Source organism: Amyelois transitella, chromosome 29 (assembly GCF_032362555.1).
Source record: "Amyelois transitella isolate CPQ chromosome 29, ilAmyTran1.1, whole genome shotgun sequence".
Taxonomy (NCBI): Eukaryota; Metazoa; Arthropoda; class Insecta; order Lepidoptera; family Pyralidae; genus Amyelois; species Amyelois transitella.
Genome location: NC_083532.1, coordinates 1,978,800 through 1,993,287, shown reverse-complemented (window position 1 = coordinate 1,993,287; position 14,488 = coordinate 1,978,800). Strand labels below are relative to the sequence as shown.

The 14,488-nt window shown below is 34.9% G+C and overlaps 2 protein-coding genes and 1 long non-coding RNA gene across 3 annotated transcripts; 1 reads left to right on the top strand and 2 right to left on the bottom strand.

The window, feature by feature from the left end:
• The first annotated feature begins 299 nt into the window (after positions 1–299).
• On the top strand, positions 300–1,433 carry LOC106135632 (3-oxoacyl-[acyl-carrier-protein] reductase FabG-like). The gene has a single exon (XM_013335987.2). The coding sequence runs from the start codon at positions 336–338 to the stop codon at positions 1,089–1,091; it is 756 nt and encodes a 251-aa protein (XP_013191441.2). The 5' UTR covers positions 300–335; the 3' UTR covers positions 1,092–1,433.
• Positions 1,434–2,339: 906 nt separating this feature from the next.
• LOC106135634 (uncharacterized) lies at positions 2,340–3,800 on the bottom strand. The gene is made up of 3 exons (XR_009657480.1): positions 3,543–3,800; positions 2,685–2,772; positions 2,340–2,380 (listed from the first exon to the last, which is right to left on the bottom strand). It is a non-coding gene; the product is annotated as an uncharacterized LOC106135634 (long non-coding RNA).
• A 404-nt stretch (positions 3,801–4,204) lies between these two features.
• On the bottom strand, positions 4,205–12,397 carry LOC106135623 (glucose-6-phosphatase catalytic subunit 1). The gene is made up of 7 exons (XM_013335977.2): positions 12,206–12,397; positions 11,724–11,888; positions 11,070–11,261; positions 10,419–10,549; positions 9,672–9,868; positions 8,611–8,732; positions 4,205–5,483 (listed from the first exon to the last, which is right to left on the bottom strand). The coding sequence occupies exons 1-7, from the start codon at positions 12,256–12,258 to the stop codon at positions 5,261–5,263; spliced, it is 1,083 nt and encodes a 360-aa protein (XP_013191431.1). The 5' UTR covers positions 12,259–12,397; the 3' UTR covers positions 4,205–5,260.
• Between the last annotated feature and the right edge of the window lie 2,091 nt (positions 12,398–14,488).

Sequence of the window (14,488 nt, the reverse complement as noted above, 5' to 3'; positions counted from 1 at the left end):
CTGCTTCTCCGAAGAAGAGGATGTCAGGAATCGGAACATATCCCAGGTGGTTGTTGAAATATATATTACTTGAGTTCCTCTCATTTAAATTTCCTTTAAATTCAAGAGTTGGTAATTTTTTGACAATAAAATATTTAATGCACAGTAAGTAATAGTCATCTTTTCCACTTGTTATGTACGAACTGATAAAACATCAGCTAAATCATAATAACAATTCAGCCGCTGAGTGTACCAGATATGATTGCAATTATCATTGAGAGATGACTTGGCTGTTAGCCGTAATATATAATGACCTACAATGTCCTAGCCTTCACTTTGCATACGTCATTGCGAAAATGAGTTTTAACAATAAAGTTGTCCTTGTAACTGGCGCTAGCTCTGGTATTGGAGCGGCCACAGCTGTTCTTTTCGCGAAAGAAGGCGCTGATGTCGTGATCGTAGCAAGGAACGAAGTGAAACTGAAGGAAGTGGAAGAAGATTGTACCAAAGTCGGTAAAAAACCATTAGTCATCAAAGCTGATGTGTGTAAAGACGATGACGTCAAAAGAATCATTAATGATACTATAGAAAAATTTAACAAACTCGACGTGCTTATAAACAATGCTGGCATTACAAGATTTGGAAGGATTCTCGATGGAAAAATAACGGAATCATTCGACGAGTTAATTAATACAAATTTGCGTGCAGTGGTTAAATTGACAACTTTAGCCGCACCATTTCTAATTAAAACCAAAGGTAACATTGTAAACGTATCAAGCATTGCTGGGATAACCATTAACACTATAAATATGGGTGGATACTGTACAACAAAGGCCGCTTTGAGTCATTTCTCTAGAGTTTCAGCATTGGAATTAGCGCCTCACGGGGTGAGAGTGAATATTGTAAGTCCCGGACCCGTTTATAGTGATATACTTGAGAACGCTGGTATAACAACGAAGGTTGAAGATGTTGCAGGCAAAACAGCGTTGAATAACAGGGTTTCTGAGCCTGAAGAAATAGCAGATTTGATTTTGTTTTTGGCCAGTGAGAAGGCGAAAGGTATAACTGGTTCAGATTATGTGAGCGACAATGGTTACTTATTGTTGAACTAGGCAGTTGGTGCCCACGACTTCGTCCGCCATGAATCGGAAAACGCTGACTACCTCCCTGTATTGCCCTTTTAAGACATTTTTGTTTACGAATTTGGACCAAGCCGAACAAACCTCAGAGAATCGCATTCATAATTGAAGCAACAGTTTCCGCTAGTGACGCGAGTACAAAACATTACAGGCAGAAATCCTAAAAATTACATTTTTGTATTTTGTTTATTATATAAAGATAGGTAGTTCATCATTGTATTGTTTTTTTGTCAATATCTTATCTTATTGTATGGATATAAATTGTAAACAAAGCAATGTATAACATATAATTATGATAAATATTTTGACGAAACATGGTATGGATATCGATTTATTTTTATTCATGTACGTAAATTGTTCGAAATGTCGAAAAAAAATTATGGTGAAATAGTTATCTAACAAACACCTGTTCTTTCACCTGGTTTTTATCTATACTACTACTACTACTCGTACCTAATCTACACTTATATTATAAAGCTGTAAGAGATCAGATAGGAGTCGTTTCGTGTAAAAACCTGACTCGCCCAATCTAGATCTAAGGTCAAGAACGAAACCCTAGCTCCTCTCAGAGTGATGAGGATGTAACCAGGACTAAAGGAGGAAGAAGAAGAATTTCAGCGTATGAGATCGTCGTAAACGCTTCATTAAAAAAAAACATCGATACCTACACCTTGCTTTTGCGGACGCGCCTACGCAAATAAGCTCATAGGCAATTATCTGTCCGGGGTAACGTAGAGTTATAAATTAGAATTTTTACTGCTGTATATTATTAAAGTCCGCTCCACACTTACGCGAGAAACGCGCGAAGCGGTAAAACCACGTCAAAAAGTCCTATTCTCGCGAGAGTGCGGAGCGCGCATTATGATTTCAGATTCAACCTAGAAACACAAATATATATTTATCTCATTCATACAACAAAAATCCTCACAACCACAATCTGCGCACGAGCGAGAAGCCAGTACTTTTTCAACATCGCACTGAATCATGACGGCGTACAGGGTTTGAAGGTAACGCTGTGAACATTAGTTCAATATAAAAGAAACGGTTGCTTGTCGACCCGGCGGCGTCAATATTGGTCGTACTTTATTCTGTCTCTTTCCTTTCCCGTCCTTCTCCCTCTTCACGCCCCCCACCATCATCTGTATGCTGTATTGCTCTTCTAGAATATTCTTGAATGCTGTCAAAATGCTAGAAGAAGAATTCAGATCTTCAGCAAAGACTTGAAGCTTGACAGCTACGGAGGCGCAGCTTTCTGATGTTAACTAAAACAAAAATGAACGATTATGGATGGAAAGATGGGCTTATAATAAACTTGGAATTAATATGTTAGGCGATGGGCTTGCAACCTGCCTCTATTCGAATATCTATCTATTTGAATACCTATATATCTCAATTCGATCATTAAGCTAAACAGCTGAACGTGGCCTATTACTTTTTTCTAGACTGTTAGCTTTCAAGGTATATAAACGTGATCGTAAAATATATATGTATATTTTATGTCTTACATGATGGAATTGAGATTCAAATAGTGACGGGTGGATGATTAAGTATTTAAAATTGTCTCACCTTCCGAACAAGAGGTTTGAACTCATCCAGATCACATTCAAGTGATCTGTTGTCAATGTTTCTGGTACTCAGCCAACTGTAGTTGGACCTGTAAAATCTTCTTTCGTATATTCTTGAGCTCCTCAGTAGTGATGCGACCTTCGACGGCGTGACAGAACAGACAGAAGCATTTATGAGTGAATACTTTTATTTAGATGCTTAGACAAGTTTTCAGCAGGTTCAAATCACGGATTTCGATTTGGGTTAGGCATTAATTAGTAAAAAAAATAGTCGCTCGGAGACTACGGTTAGTTGTAATATAATTCAAAACATGTAGATAAAATAGAGGTTAGTACGTTACGTAGCAATGCAATGCGAATGTTTAAAATCATTTTTAGTAAATCAAGTTGAACCAAATATCTATTTAAGTACGTCAATGGTTGTAGGTATATGAGTGTCGATGATCGAGCGGTTAATATATCCGACTAAAAAGCGATGATGCACAGGTTCAGATACTAGTTCCTCTGGTTTGCGAGGTTAGACAGGACACAGGAGTCACTTCTTGTTGATACTTGCACCCGTAGCATGCGCACGCGCGTCATTTTGTCGACAAAAACTGGTTCTGCTTCGCTTTTTATTACGACATGAAACGGGACAGCGATAGTTTTGCGCGCGATAAAAACGGCGTAGCGCGTGCTGCGGTGGCTGGCTTACCCAATCCATAATAGTGGTCTTTAATGGACCCCTCTCGAGACAGGTGCGAGAGAGCGCAAATGGGACTTACGCCTGGAGAATGTAAACTCTTGACCTGACCTTTCATTGGATCGATTTGATTCGATTAAATTCTTATTTTTTAAGAATAAAGCAACTAATCCTTACAAAGTTCAACAAATCCAATGATGAAAAGTTATTTTCCGCACAAACCGTAGACTTTTCACCAAACATATTTGACGAGCTTGACTTTAGGCGTTGACTACACCGTTAATACCAAAGACGAGTGCGTAATATAGTCTAGTAAAAATAAGGCTGATTTGCCCAACAAATGCAATGAAATGATTGAAAATGAATTTAACTATTGGCAGAGATATATTAATTTTATCGATACTAATATTAAACAGAAAATTATCACGCGTGGGAGTTACTTAATTAAATTCGATAAGCTCTAAGTTGTTGAGATCAGCGGATATCAAGTAGATGATAACGTTTTAATGATAATACTGATAAGCTTTTGAGAATGGAATCCATACATGTAATAAAATTGTAACTGAGGGATGTCTGTACATGAAAGATATTGTAAAAAAAAACTGGGGTTTTATACGAGACAATCAGAAGTGAATGAATAAATAAAAGATTTATTTAAACAACTCAACGTTCACAACCTTAAAGTGTCTAAAAATCTTACGATTTCTGTGGTATATGTATATTTACTTTTTTACTAGGTACCTACTAAGTACGTCTTGATGTGATCCAAGTTTACTTATCTGAAAAACAAAAGTTTTATTGAACAATACAAGGGCTTTGATAAATGAAACTACTTATAATTGATTTCACTGTTTTTATTTCTTCCCAATTTTCTCTTAAAACTTATCTAATTATTTGGTGTGCGCATCACAAAATAAATAATAGTAACTCGGTGACAAATTATTGATTCACAAAAGCTATCACAGAATTATAATTATAATAAAAGCCGATATGTGAAGAAATATTATTTACATAATAAATAAAATAAGGTTATAAATAAAACAATGTATTAATATAAATTAAAAAAAAAATCCAACGAAATGATATCTCCCTTATTCGAGAGAAAAAAGCAAAAAAAAAAAAATTGAAACCTTTTTCATCCATCATTTAAAATTAATCACACATTCAGAATAATTTGATAACACTTTGCCATCAGAAATATTAATCACACTCGTCGTTATATCTTTTATTAATAATATAATATAATTCGTGGTATAATAAGACGCCAAATAAACTAGCTTTATTTAATTAACATTTTACAAAGGATCCAATATCGGTCCTTGTGGTGCCCGAAAACAAAATTTAACAAATTTCCTCTCATTTCTAAAGTTTAGAAATAAAAAGAATTTAAAGGTTATAAATAATAATTTTACTAACTTATGTATATTAACAATAACAAATAATAAATAAGCCGTATTCAATGTCATGGTAAGGTTCAATCAAATGCTTTTGTCGAAACTTATGCAATGATTTCTTCATAATATGATTATGTTTTTATTTCTATAAAATATGCAATCCGGATATTTTCAATCGTCAGGATACAAAAAACTAAAACAAATTTAATAAAAGTTTAAACTTACAATATTTTAAGGCCCCTAAGCAATTGTTGCAAAAATTTTCAATAAATTTAGCCAAAATCAAACTAAAAGTTAAGCAATGACCATATTAATAAGATTTATATTAAGTTTAAGAACTTTTTTTATTACAGGAATAAAACATACATATAATCCCGTCTTTATCCCTTGCGTTGTAGACAGAACCAACAGTCTTGAAAAGACTGATAGTAAGTAAGTAGTAAGTTATAACAATTTGATTAAAATTATTTGACAAAAATTGACTAAAGCTCGAAAGATTTCCTATTCTGCTTTTTCTTTCCCTGAAAAAGGCCACATGGCAACGACAGGTACCAATCTTAAAAACAAGGCAGGTGTTACCGCAGTTATAACAAAATTTGCTATATAAAAATGGAAGGCAGATTCTTTACTAATATTGCTTTGTAACTGTTTAATAAAGTAAACTATTGCGATTGTACAAAATGAAGATATAAGCAGCGAACGATTTTTGGTGTAGTGTCGGTATCTGGAAAGGAAACATACTTTATTAGTATTGTAAATACTTTATTGTACATAACAAATTTTTATTGCCGTGTGGTTCCCGGCACCAATACAAAAAAGAACAGTCCACCAGTCCATCTCTTTCCCGTGGATGTCGTAAAAGGCGACGAAGGGATAGGCTTACAAACTTGGGATTCTTTTTTAGGCGATGGGCTAGCAACCTGTCACTATTTGAATCTCAATTCTATCATTAAGCCAAATAGCTGAACGTGGCCATTCAGTATTTTCAAGACTATTGGCTCTGCCTACCCCGCAAGGGATATAGACGTGACCATATGTATGTATGTAACAAATTTTTAGTAGTACATAAAAATAACAATGCACAAGGGCAGACTTATTATTGTGTGTTCCTTTATTAGTCAAAGAATGACAATATTACGTATTTGCATATACAAACAAAACCACGCCTCTTTCCCGGATGGGTAGGCAGAGACTACATCTTTCCACTTGCCATGATCCCTGCATACTTCTTCCGCTCCATCCACATTCATAACTCTCTTCATGCAAGCTCATCGGTTAGGGATACACTTGACCTGGTCTTACGCCAGAACATCCCCTCGTCTTAACATTCTCACGTCCTACTCTTATAATATTTGCTTAAATTCATTCATTTCGCTTTTTACAATTTTTACCTCCGGAAGTGATGTAGAATGATACAAATGAATGTACTATTTTACCCACTGTACTACTTGTCAATAGATGACGCTAATGCAGTAATACAAATGAATGTACTGTTTTACCGACTTAATTATTTGGCAATAAATGGCGCTAATGCAGTTATACAAATGAATGTACTGTTTTACCGACTGAACTATTTAGCAATAGACGACGCTAATGCAGTTATACAGTTGAATGTACCATTTTACCTATTTTACATTTTACTGTACTACTTAGTAATAAATGGCGCTGATGCAGTAATACAAATGAATGTACTGTTTTAACAACTGTACTATTTGATATGTGTTTTTTTTTATACACTGAGTTAGCCTCGAAGTAAGTTCGAAACTTGTGTTACGAGATACTAACTCAACGATACTATATTTTATAATAAATACTTATATAGATAAACATCCAAGACCCAGGACAATCAGAAAAAGTTCTTTTCTCATCATGCCTTGACCGGGATTCGAACCCGGGACCTCCGGTGTCACTGTTACTGTTAATTAGTCGATCATATATGTATTTGTAACTCACTTGGCTATAGCGGCATGTTCATTATGTCTTTTTAAATCCGTAGTATGAGTTAATTAGTCAATCATATATGTATTTGTAACTCACTTGGCTATAGCGGCATGTTCATTATGTCTTTTTAAATCCGTAGTATGAGTAAATTAGTCAATCATATATGTATTTGTAACTCGCTTGGCTATAGCGGCATGTTCATTATGTGTTTTTAAATCCGTAGTATTAGTTAATTAGTCAATCATATATGTATTTGCAACTCACTTGGCTATAGCGGCATGTACATTATGTGTTTTTAAATCCGTAGTATAAGTTAGTTAGTCAATCATATATGTATTTGTAACTCACTTGGCTATAGCGGCATGTTCATTATGTGTTTTTAAATCCGTAGTATTAGTTAGTTAGTCAATCATATATGTATTTGTAACTCACTTGGCTATAGCGGCATGTACATTATGTGTTTTTAAATCCGTAGTATTATTTAATTAGTCAATCATATATGTATTTGTAACTCACTTGGCTATAGCGGCATGTTCATTATGTGTTTTTAAATCCGTAGTATTAGTTAATTAGTCAATCATATATGTATTTGTAACTCACTTGGCTATCTATCTATCTATCACCCTGTATATATATTTGTAACTCACTTGGCTATCTATCTATCTATCACCCTGTATATATTTGTAACTCACTTGGCTATCTATCTATCTATCACCCTGTATATATATTTGTAACTCACTTGGCTATCTATCTATCTATCACCCTGTATATATATTTGTAACTCACTTGGCTATCTATCTATCTATCACCCTGTATATATATTTGTAACTCACTTGGCTATCTATCTATCTATCACCCTGTATATATATTTGTAACTCACTTGGCTATCTATCTATCTATCACCCTGTATATATATTTGTAACTCACTTGGCTATCTATCTATCTATCACCCTGTATATATATTTGTAACTCACTTGGCTATCTATCTATCTATCACCCTGTATATATATTTGTAACTCACTTGGCTATCTATCTATCTATCACCCTGTATATATATTTATAACTCACTTGGCTATCTATCTATCTATCACTCTGTATATATATTTGTAACTCACTTGGCTATCTATCTATCTATCACTCTGTATATATATTTGTAACTCACTTGGCTATCTATCTATCTATCACCCTGTATATATATTTGTAACTCACTTGGCTATCTATCTATCTATCACCCTGTATATATATTTGTAACTCACTTGGCTATCTATCTATCTATCACACTATATATTTGTAACTCACTTGGCTATCTATCTATCTATCACCCTGTATATATATTTGTAACTCACTTGGCTATCTATCTATCTATCACCCTGTATATATATTTGTAACTCACTTGGCTATCTATCTATCTATCACCCTGTATATATATTTGTAACTCACTTGGCTATCTATCTATCTATCTATCACCCTGTATATATATTTGTAACTCACTTGGCTATCTATCTATCTATCACCCTGTATATATATTTGTAACTCACTTGGCTATCTATCTATCTATCACCCTGTATATATATTTGTAACTCACTTGGCTATCTATCTATCTATCACACTATATATTTGTAACTCACTTGGCTATCTATCTATCTATCACCCTGTATATATATTTGTAACTCACTTGGCTATCTATCTATCTATCACCCTGTATATATATTTGTAACTCACTTGGCTATCTATCTATCTATCTATCACCCTGTATATATATTTGTAACTCACTTGGCTATCTATCTATCTATCACCCTGTATATATTTTTGTAACTCACTTGGCTATCTATCTATCACCCTGTATATATATTTGTAACTCACTTGGCTATCTATCTATCTATCACCCTGTATATGTATTTGTAACTCACTTGGCTATAGCGGGGGTGACACACAGCGCCCAGCCGCACAGGCTGGCGGTGGACTGGACCAGCGCGAACATCGGCGTGGTGCTCACGTGGATGTTCTCTGGATATTCGCACCAGCGGAACGCCTGAATGAAAATCGATCGAATATTTTATTATTAAAACAACATTTTTGACATGGTGTTGACATAATTTGTACGGTGTGTACATATTTTATTTTATCTTTATCTTTATTTATTTGACGAAATATTCGTATTGAAATAACTAGTTCTACATTCATTCATGTTTTTTAATGTAGACAATGTGCATTCGTCCATGATTTAGATTTAAGAGATCTATATTTGTATATTGACGTCCGATGAAAATGCTGCAGTGTAGTTTGTTCCGCCGCTTCTTCTACACATGCGCTTTGGAGGCGGTAGTAGTTATAATTAGATTTAAGTGATGTGACGTCAATAAGTGATACCTTGTATCCAATTTTGAAAATAAATCTATTCTATTCTATTCTTACATACATATAATCACGTCTGTATCCCTAGCGGGGTAGACAGAATCGGTAGTGTCGAAAAAACTGAAAGGCCACGTTCAGCTGTATGCCTTAATTATGTATTTGAGATTAAAATATTGACAGGTTGCTAGCTCATCACCTACAAAAAAGAATCTCAAGTTTATTAACCTTACCCTCAAACGCCTTTTACGACATCCACGGATACGATATAATGTTCCTATTCTAAAATGCCGGGAACCGCACGGCATTAACGTGGTAAGTGACATTAAAATATACATTTACAAAATTTGCCGTGTGGTTCCCGGCACTAATAGAAAAGAATAGGACCACTCCAGCTCTCTCCCATGGATGTCGTAAAAGGCGACTGAGGGGTAGGCTTATAAACTTGGGATTCTTATTTTAGGCGATGGGCTAGCAACCTGTCACTATTGATTCTCAATTCCATCTTAAAGCCAAATAGCTGAACGTGGCCTTTTCAAGACTGTCAGCTCTGTCTACCCCGCAAGGGACATAGACGTGATTATATGTAAGTATGTATGTATTCACAAAATTAACATACCAATTTGACAGTCCACATCGGGTCCAATCCGCACAACTTCAAGCTATAATATGTCAAAACACCTATAGCTATCATGACTACAGCGCTGAACACGTGCCAGGCTATAGCTTTGGACACCTTGTAGTTTGTGTAGAAACCGTACTGCCAAATGTAAGGGTCTGACACGTAGATGCACAGTGCTGGGGCGAGGAAGGAGCCTGTAATTAAATACATACATACATATAATCACGTCTATATCCCTTGCGGGGTAGACAGAACCAACAGTCCTGAGCGGACTGATAGGCCACATTCAGCTTTTTGGCTTTAAGATAGAATTGAGATTCGAATAGTGACAAGTTGCTAGCCTATTGCCTAAAAAAAAAGAATCTCAAGTTTGTAAGCCTATCCGCTAGTCGCCTTTTACGACATCCATGGGAAAGAGATGGAGTGGTCCTATTCTTTTTCGTATTGGTGCCGGAAACCACACGGCATTAAAATAAACGGGTATTTAATACTAGCTGTTCCCGCGACTTCGTCCGCGTGGAATAGTTATTTTGGCCTTCATTGATTTTTTTCACATTCTCCATTATTTGCAGCGTGATGTTATATAGCCTAAATCCTTCCTCGATAAATGGTCTACTCAACACTAAAATAATTTTTCAATTCGAACCAGAAGTTCCTGAGATTAGCGCGTTCAAACAAACAAGCAAACAAACTCTTCAGCTTTATAATATTAGTATAGATTAATTCATTAAAGCTATCACCGACCTATGAATGCACCCAAAACCACTTGGTGGGGGAAATGCGTGGCGACGAACATTCTGGCAAACATAACAGACAAAATGGCGGCGCCGGTCAGCGGGTACACTACATACCTCCACCACGACACGTAGTATTTTCTGAAAAACATCAATTTGTTATTTGAAAGAATAGAATAGAATAGAATAGATTTATTTTCAAAATTGGATACAAGGTATCACTTATTGACGTCACATAACTTAAATCTAATTATAACTAATGAAAACATGAGATTTCATTCAAACATATTTTTTTATAAGCTTTTAAACTTGGGATTCTTATTTTAGGCGATGGGCTAGCAACCTGTCACTATTTGAATCTCAATTCTATCATAAAGCCAAACAGCTGAACGTGGCCTGTCAGTCTCTTCAGGACTGTTGGCTCTGTCTACCCCGCAAGGGATATAGAAGTGACTATATGTATGTATGTATATTTTTTTTAAGGTTAACAGTAAAAACAAACATACTTACATATAATAACGGACAGAAACCATCGCCTAAAAGAAGAATCCCAAGTTTATAAGCCTTTGCCTTAGATGCCTTTTACGACATCCATGGGAATGAGATGGTCTTATTCTATTTTTTTGGTGCGGGAGCCACACAGCACCTCTGGTTCCATTACCTGTCATTCATGACGTGTTGCAGCCACATTATAACGAGCAGCATCAACGTGGCGATGGTGGCCGAATGTCCCGAGGGGGAGCCGGGACCCGTCTCGCAGGTCTGGTGTGTCTGCATTAGTCGGGGCCGTTGGGCTTCCGTGTAGAAGTTTGTGGTGCGGACCCACCAGTAAGGGCGGTCTTCTAGGAGCCACCTGCATGTATAAAGGATACAAAACAAATTGAATTACAAATGACAAGAGTATGACGGGAGAAATATTGTGACGAAACCAGCACATTCGGAAAACTGGATGAGCAATCTTGACTCAATATGGATTATGTCCTCCTGCAAAGGTTGTGAAGGCCTGACTGGAGTTTAAACGAACTTACTCAGTTCGAGATCCCATTTAAAATCTTACATATAAAATCTGCTTTGTTTTTGGAACAAGATACATAAGCGCCACTTTGAGTTGCCATTTCCACAATCAAAATATCAGTTATGGTAATACTTTTGGTAATTCCTTGGCAGAAACTGATGATAAGATATAAATAAATACATACATACATATAATCATGTCTTTATCCCTTGCAGGGTAGACAGAGCCTACAGTCTTGTAAAGACTGATAGGCCACATTCAGGTCCACGATTGAGATTCAATATAAATAAATAAACTAACCATTTCATGACAGCATTCAGCCAACTCCCAAACGATATGCACAGTAATAGTTGAGCAGCAAACACAGAGTCTACGATAGACATGAGCGGAAACAATATCTCGTGAGCGTACTGTGGGTTGGACAGGTTATTGATTGTTTCGAAATAGCCATCGTATTCTGAAAACCTGGAAGTACATAATTATTATTTATTATAACTTGACTCATTAAAATAAAATAAAAAAGCTGAAAAGAAACCATTAACAGGACCATTAATAAGTGTGCGAAAGTATCCAACCCAAAAGAGGGGAATTCAGGTTCATTTCCCCAGAAAAGGGGTTGAGTACAGAACAAAACACAGAACCAAGGGTAGGTAGGAAGTCAAGAGTGCGCTGTTAGAGAGAGCTAAAACAAGAATGATTGCAGAAGTGCTGCAGAACAGAATAACATTTATTTGCGCTATTGCAGTTTATATAAAAATCAATAAGTACTTTTATTCAATTACCAGTTTTGAATAAATTCTATACAAGATACACCCAGCGCGTACAGTTGTTCCATTTTTTTTATCTAGTAGTGGCCTTTATGATTTTACATTTTAATTAACCACAACACAAACAAATCAATTACATACTAATTTGTAATTAGTTTTCGTGATAAATAATTTTGAAATCAAAACAAATCGCGTGATTATGATGAATGTCAAATGAAACCGTGACATAACAGTGACAACTTACTCGCACTTTTTCTGTTATTTTCCCGTCAAAATGGATAAAAAAATCCAAAATAAAAGAAATATGAATATCAATTGGTGATTGATTGGGAAATAAATTTATTTACCTTGTAACATATATGGCAATATTTTCTTAAATTTTTTATAAAGGAAATTAAATCTATCCTTATTTTTACTGCTGTCATCTATTGAATAATTTACTATTTTAAAAAGAAACAAACTGCCATCTCTTGACAAAAAGGATTACTCTTAATAATTCTTCGTCTATTGCTATTCGGCAATAGATGGCAGTAGTACCAAATTGAAATTTAAAATGTTCTTACCCTGGACGGAAAATGAGGGAAAGACATTGTTAACCCAACCCACCCATCAAATGAAGCGTTTTAAATTTATTTATTTTATTACAGGTGACTTACGTGCGAGTATTCTTAGATATGTTTGATCAAAATCGGTTAAGTCGTTCAAACGTTGTGGGAGTTGAAAGTGGTCAAGACCACATGTCGGCGAAAATACTCGAATAAAAGCGCATTGATAGTTAACCCCCGGTGCAAAAAAGAGATGTTTTATAAGTGTGCCTGTGTGTGAGTTCGCTGTAAGTGAATATTGATGGATTGATGACTTTATTAAGAGTGTCATCAATTTGACTTCAAAATTTTCGACACGATACAAACATACAGATAGGCCACATAATACAAATAATAAAACAGTAAAAAAAATTGTCTGTAAAAAATAATTTATTACGATTAAGAAATAGTAACTGAGTTTGAATTTAATTATTGCTAATCAAACTAAAAAATAGAAAATAAAAATTAATGACAAAGGAATTATAAAACAGTAGTAGCAAGTCGAACAATCAGTTATAGTCAATTACCTCCGATTAAAATTATAACAAAATTAAATTTATAAACAAAACAATTTAAATCTGAGTAAAAAGCGTGGGGTGCCTGATGTAGTAAATATTAAAATCATTCTATTAGCATATATTTATGACAAGAGAGTTATGAAAATGAAGTAAAATGCACCCCACGCTTTTTACTCTGATTTAAATTGTTTTGTTTATAAATTTAATTTTGTTATAATTTTAATCGGAGGTAATTGACTATAACTGATTGTTCGACTTGCTACTACTGTTTTATAATTCCTTTGTCATTAATTTTTATTTTCTATTTTTTAGTTTGATTAGCAATAAAGCGTAGTTTTTTAGTTTTTTTTAAACTATTATTTATTTTCTATTTTTTAGTTTGATTAGCAATAAAACGCGTAGTTGTTTAGTTTTTTTATACAATTATTTTTTGGAAGTTAACACTTCTAGTATAACTATCTTACTAGAAAAGACTTTCGCAACCATGCGCCCATCGTCGGAGGTTTTCACATCTAACTTTCTTAAAGTTATATGTGGCCTGATTGGATTAAATCTCATAATATTCTCATCATCATGATTCTTTTTTAGGTGATGGGCTAGCAACCTGTCACTATTTGAATCTTAATTCTATCTTAAAGCCCAATAGCTGAAGGTGGCCTATCAGTCTTTACAAGACTGTTGGCTCTGTCTACCCCGCAAGGGATATAGACGTGATTATATGTATGCATGTATGTATGATGATTGTTAAACCCAGTTGAAAAGAATTTTATAGTGATAAATCACTGTTAATAATATTTTTGATTATCCAGCAAACATAACAATTTTCGATTGTGGCCTTGCCAGGAATCAAACCACAAGATTAAGAGGCAGATTGATACAGGAACAAAAATATTTCAAACATACCTCCACTGCCTTTACAACCAGGAACGCAACAATGTTTATCGGAAGACATCGTGGCACTTTCGTTGTAAAACTGTCTTTCACAAAAACAAACACAAACTTGGGACTCCTATCTCAAATAATCAGGTACTTTTTACAGGAGTCCTATCTGCACAACACAGTGAACACAGTCAGAGTCCAATCTCAGATGATAAAATCACACGAATATCCGGAAGAACAAAGCTCGACTCAACGGAAGATTCCAAACTACAAATAACGACAAGTTATCAGCACAAAACAAAGTGCAAATAGGTAAA

What these genes read in the sequence shown, in the direction of transcription:
- LOC106135632 (XM_013335987.2), top strand. Translation starts at nt 336, where the DNA reads ATGAGTTTTAACAATAAAGTTGTCCTTGTAACTGGCGCTAGCTCTGGT.
- LOC106135623 (XM_013335977.2), bottom strand. Translation starts at nt 12,258, where the DNA reads ATGGAACAACTGTACGCGCTGGGTGTATCTTGTATAGAATTTATTCAA. An exon ending in CTGAATGCTGTCATGAAATG is followed by an intron (nt 11,262 to 11,723) that starts GTTAGTTTATTT and finishes TTATACATGCAG; the next exon opens with GTGGCTCCTAGAAGACCGCC. An exon ending in GTCACCCCCGCTATAGCCAA is followed by an intron (nt 5,484 to 8,610) that starts GTGAGTTACAAA and finishes TTTCCTTTCCAG; the next exon opens with ATACCGACACTACACCAAAA.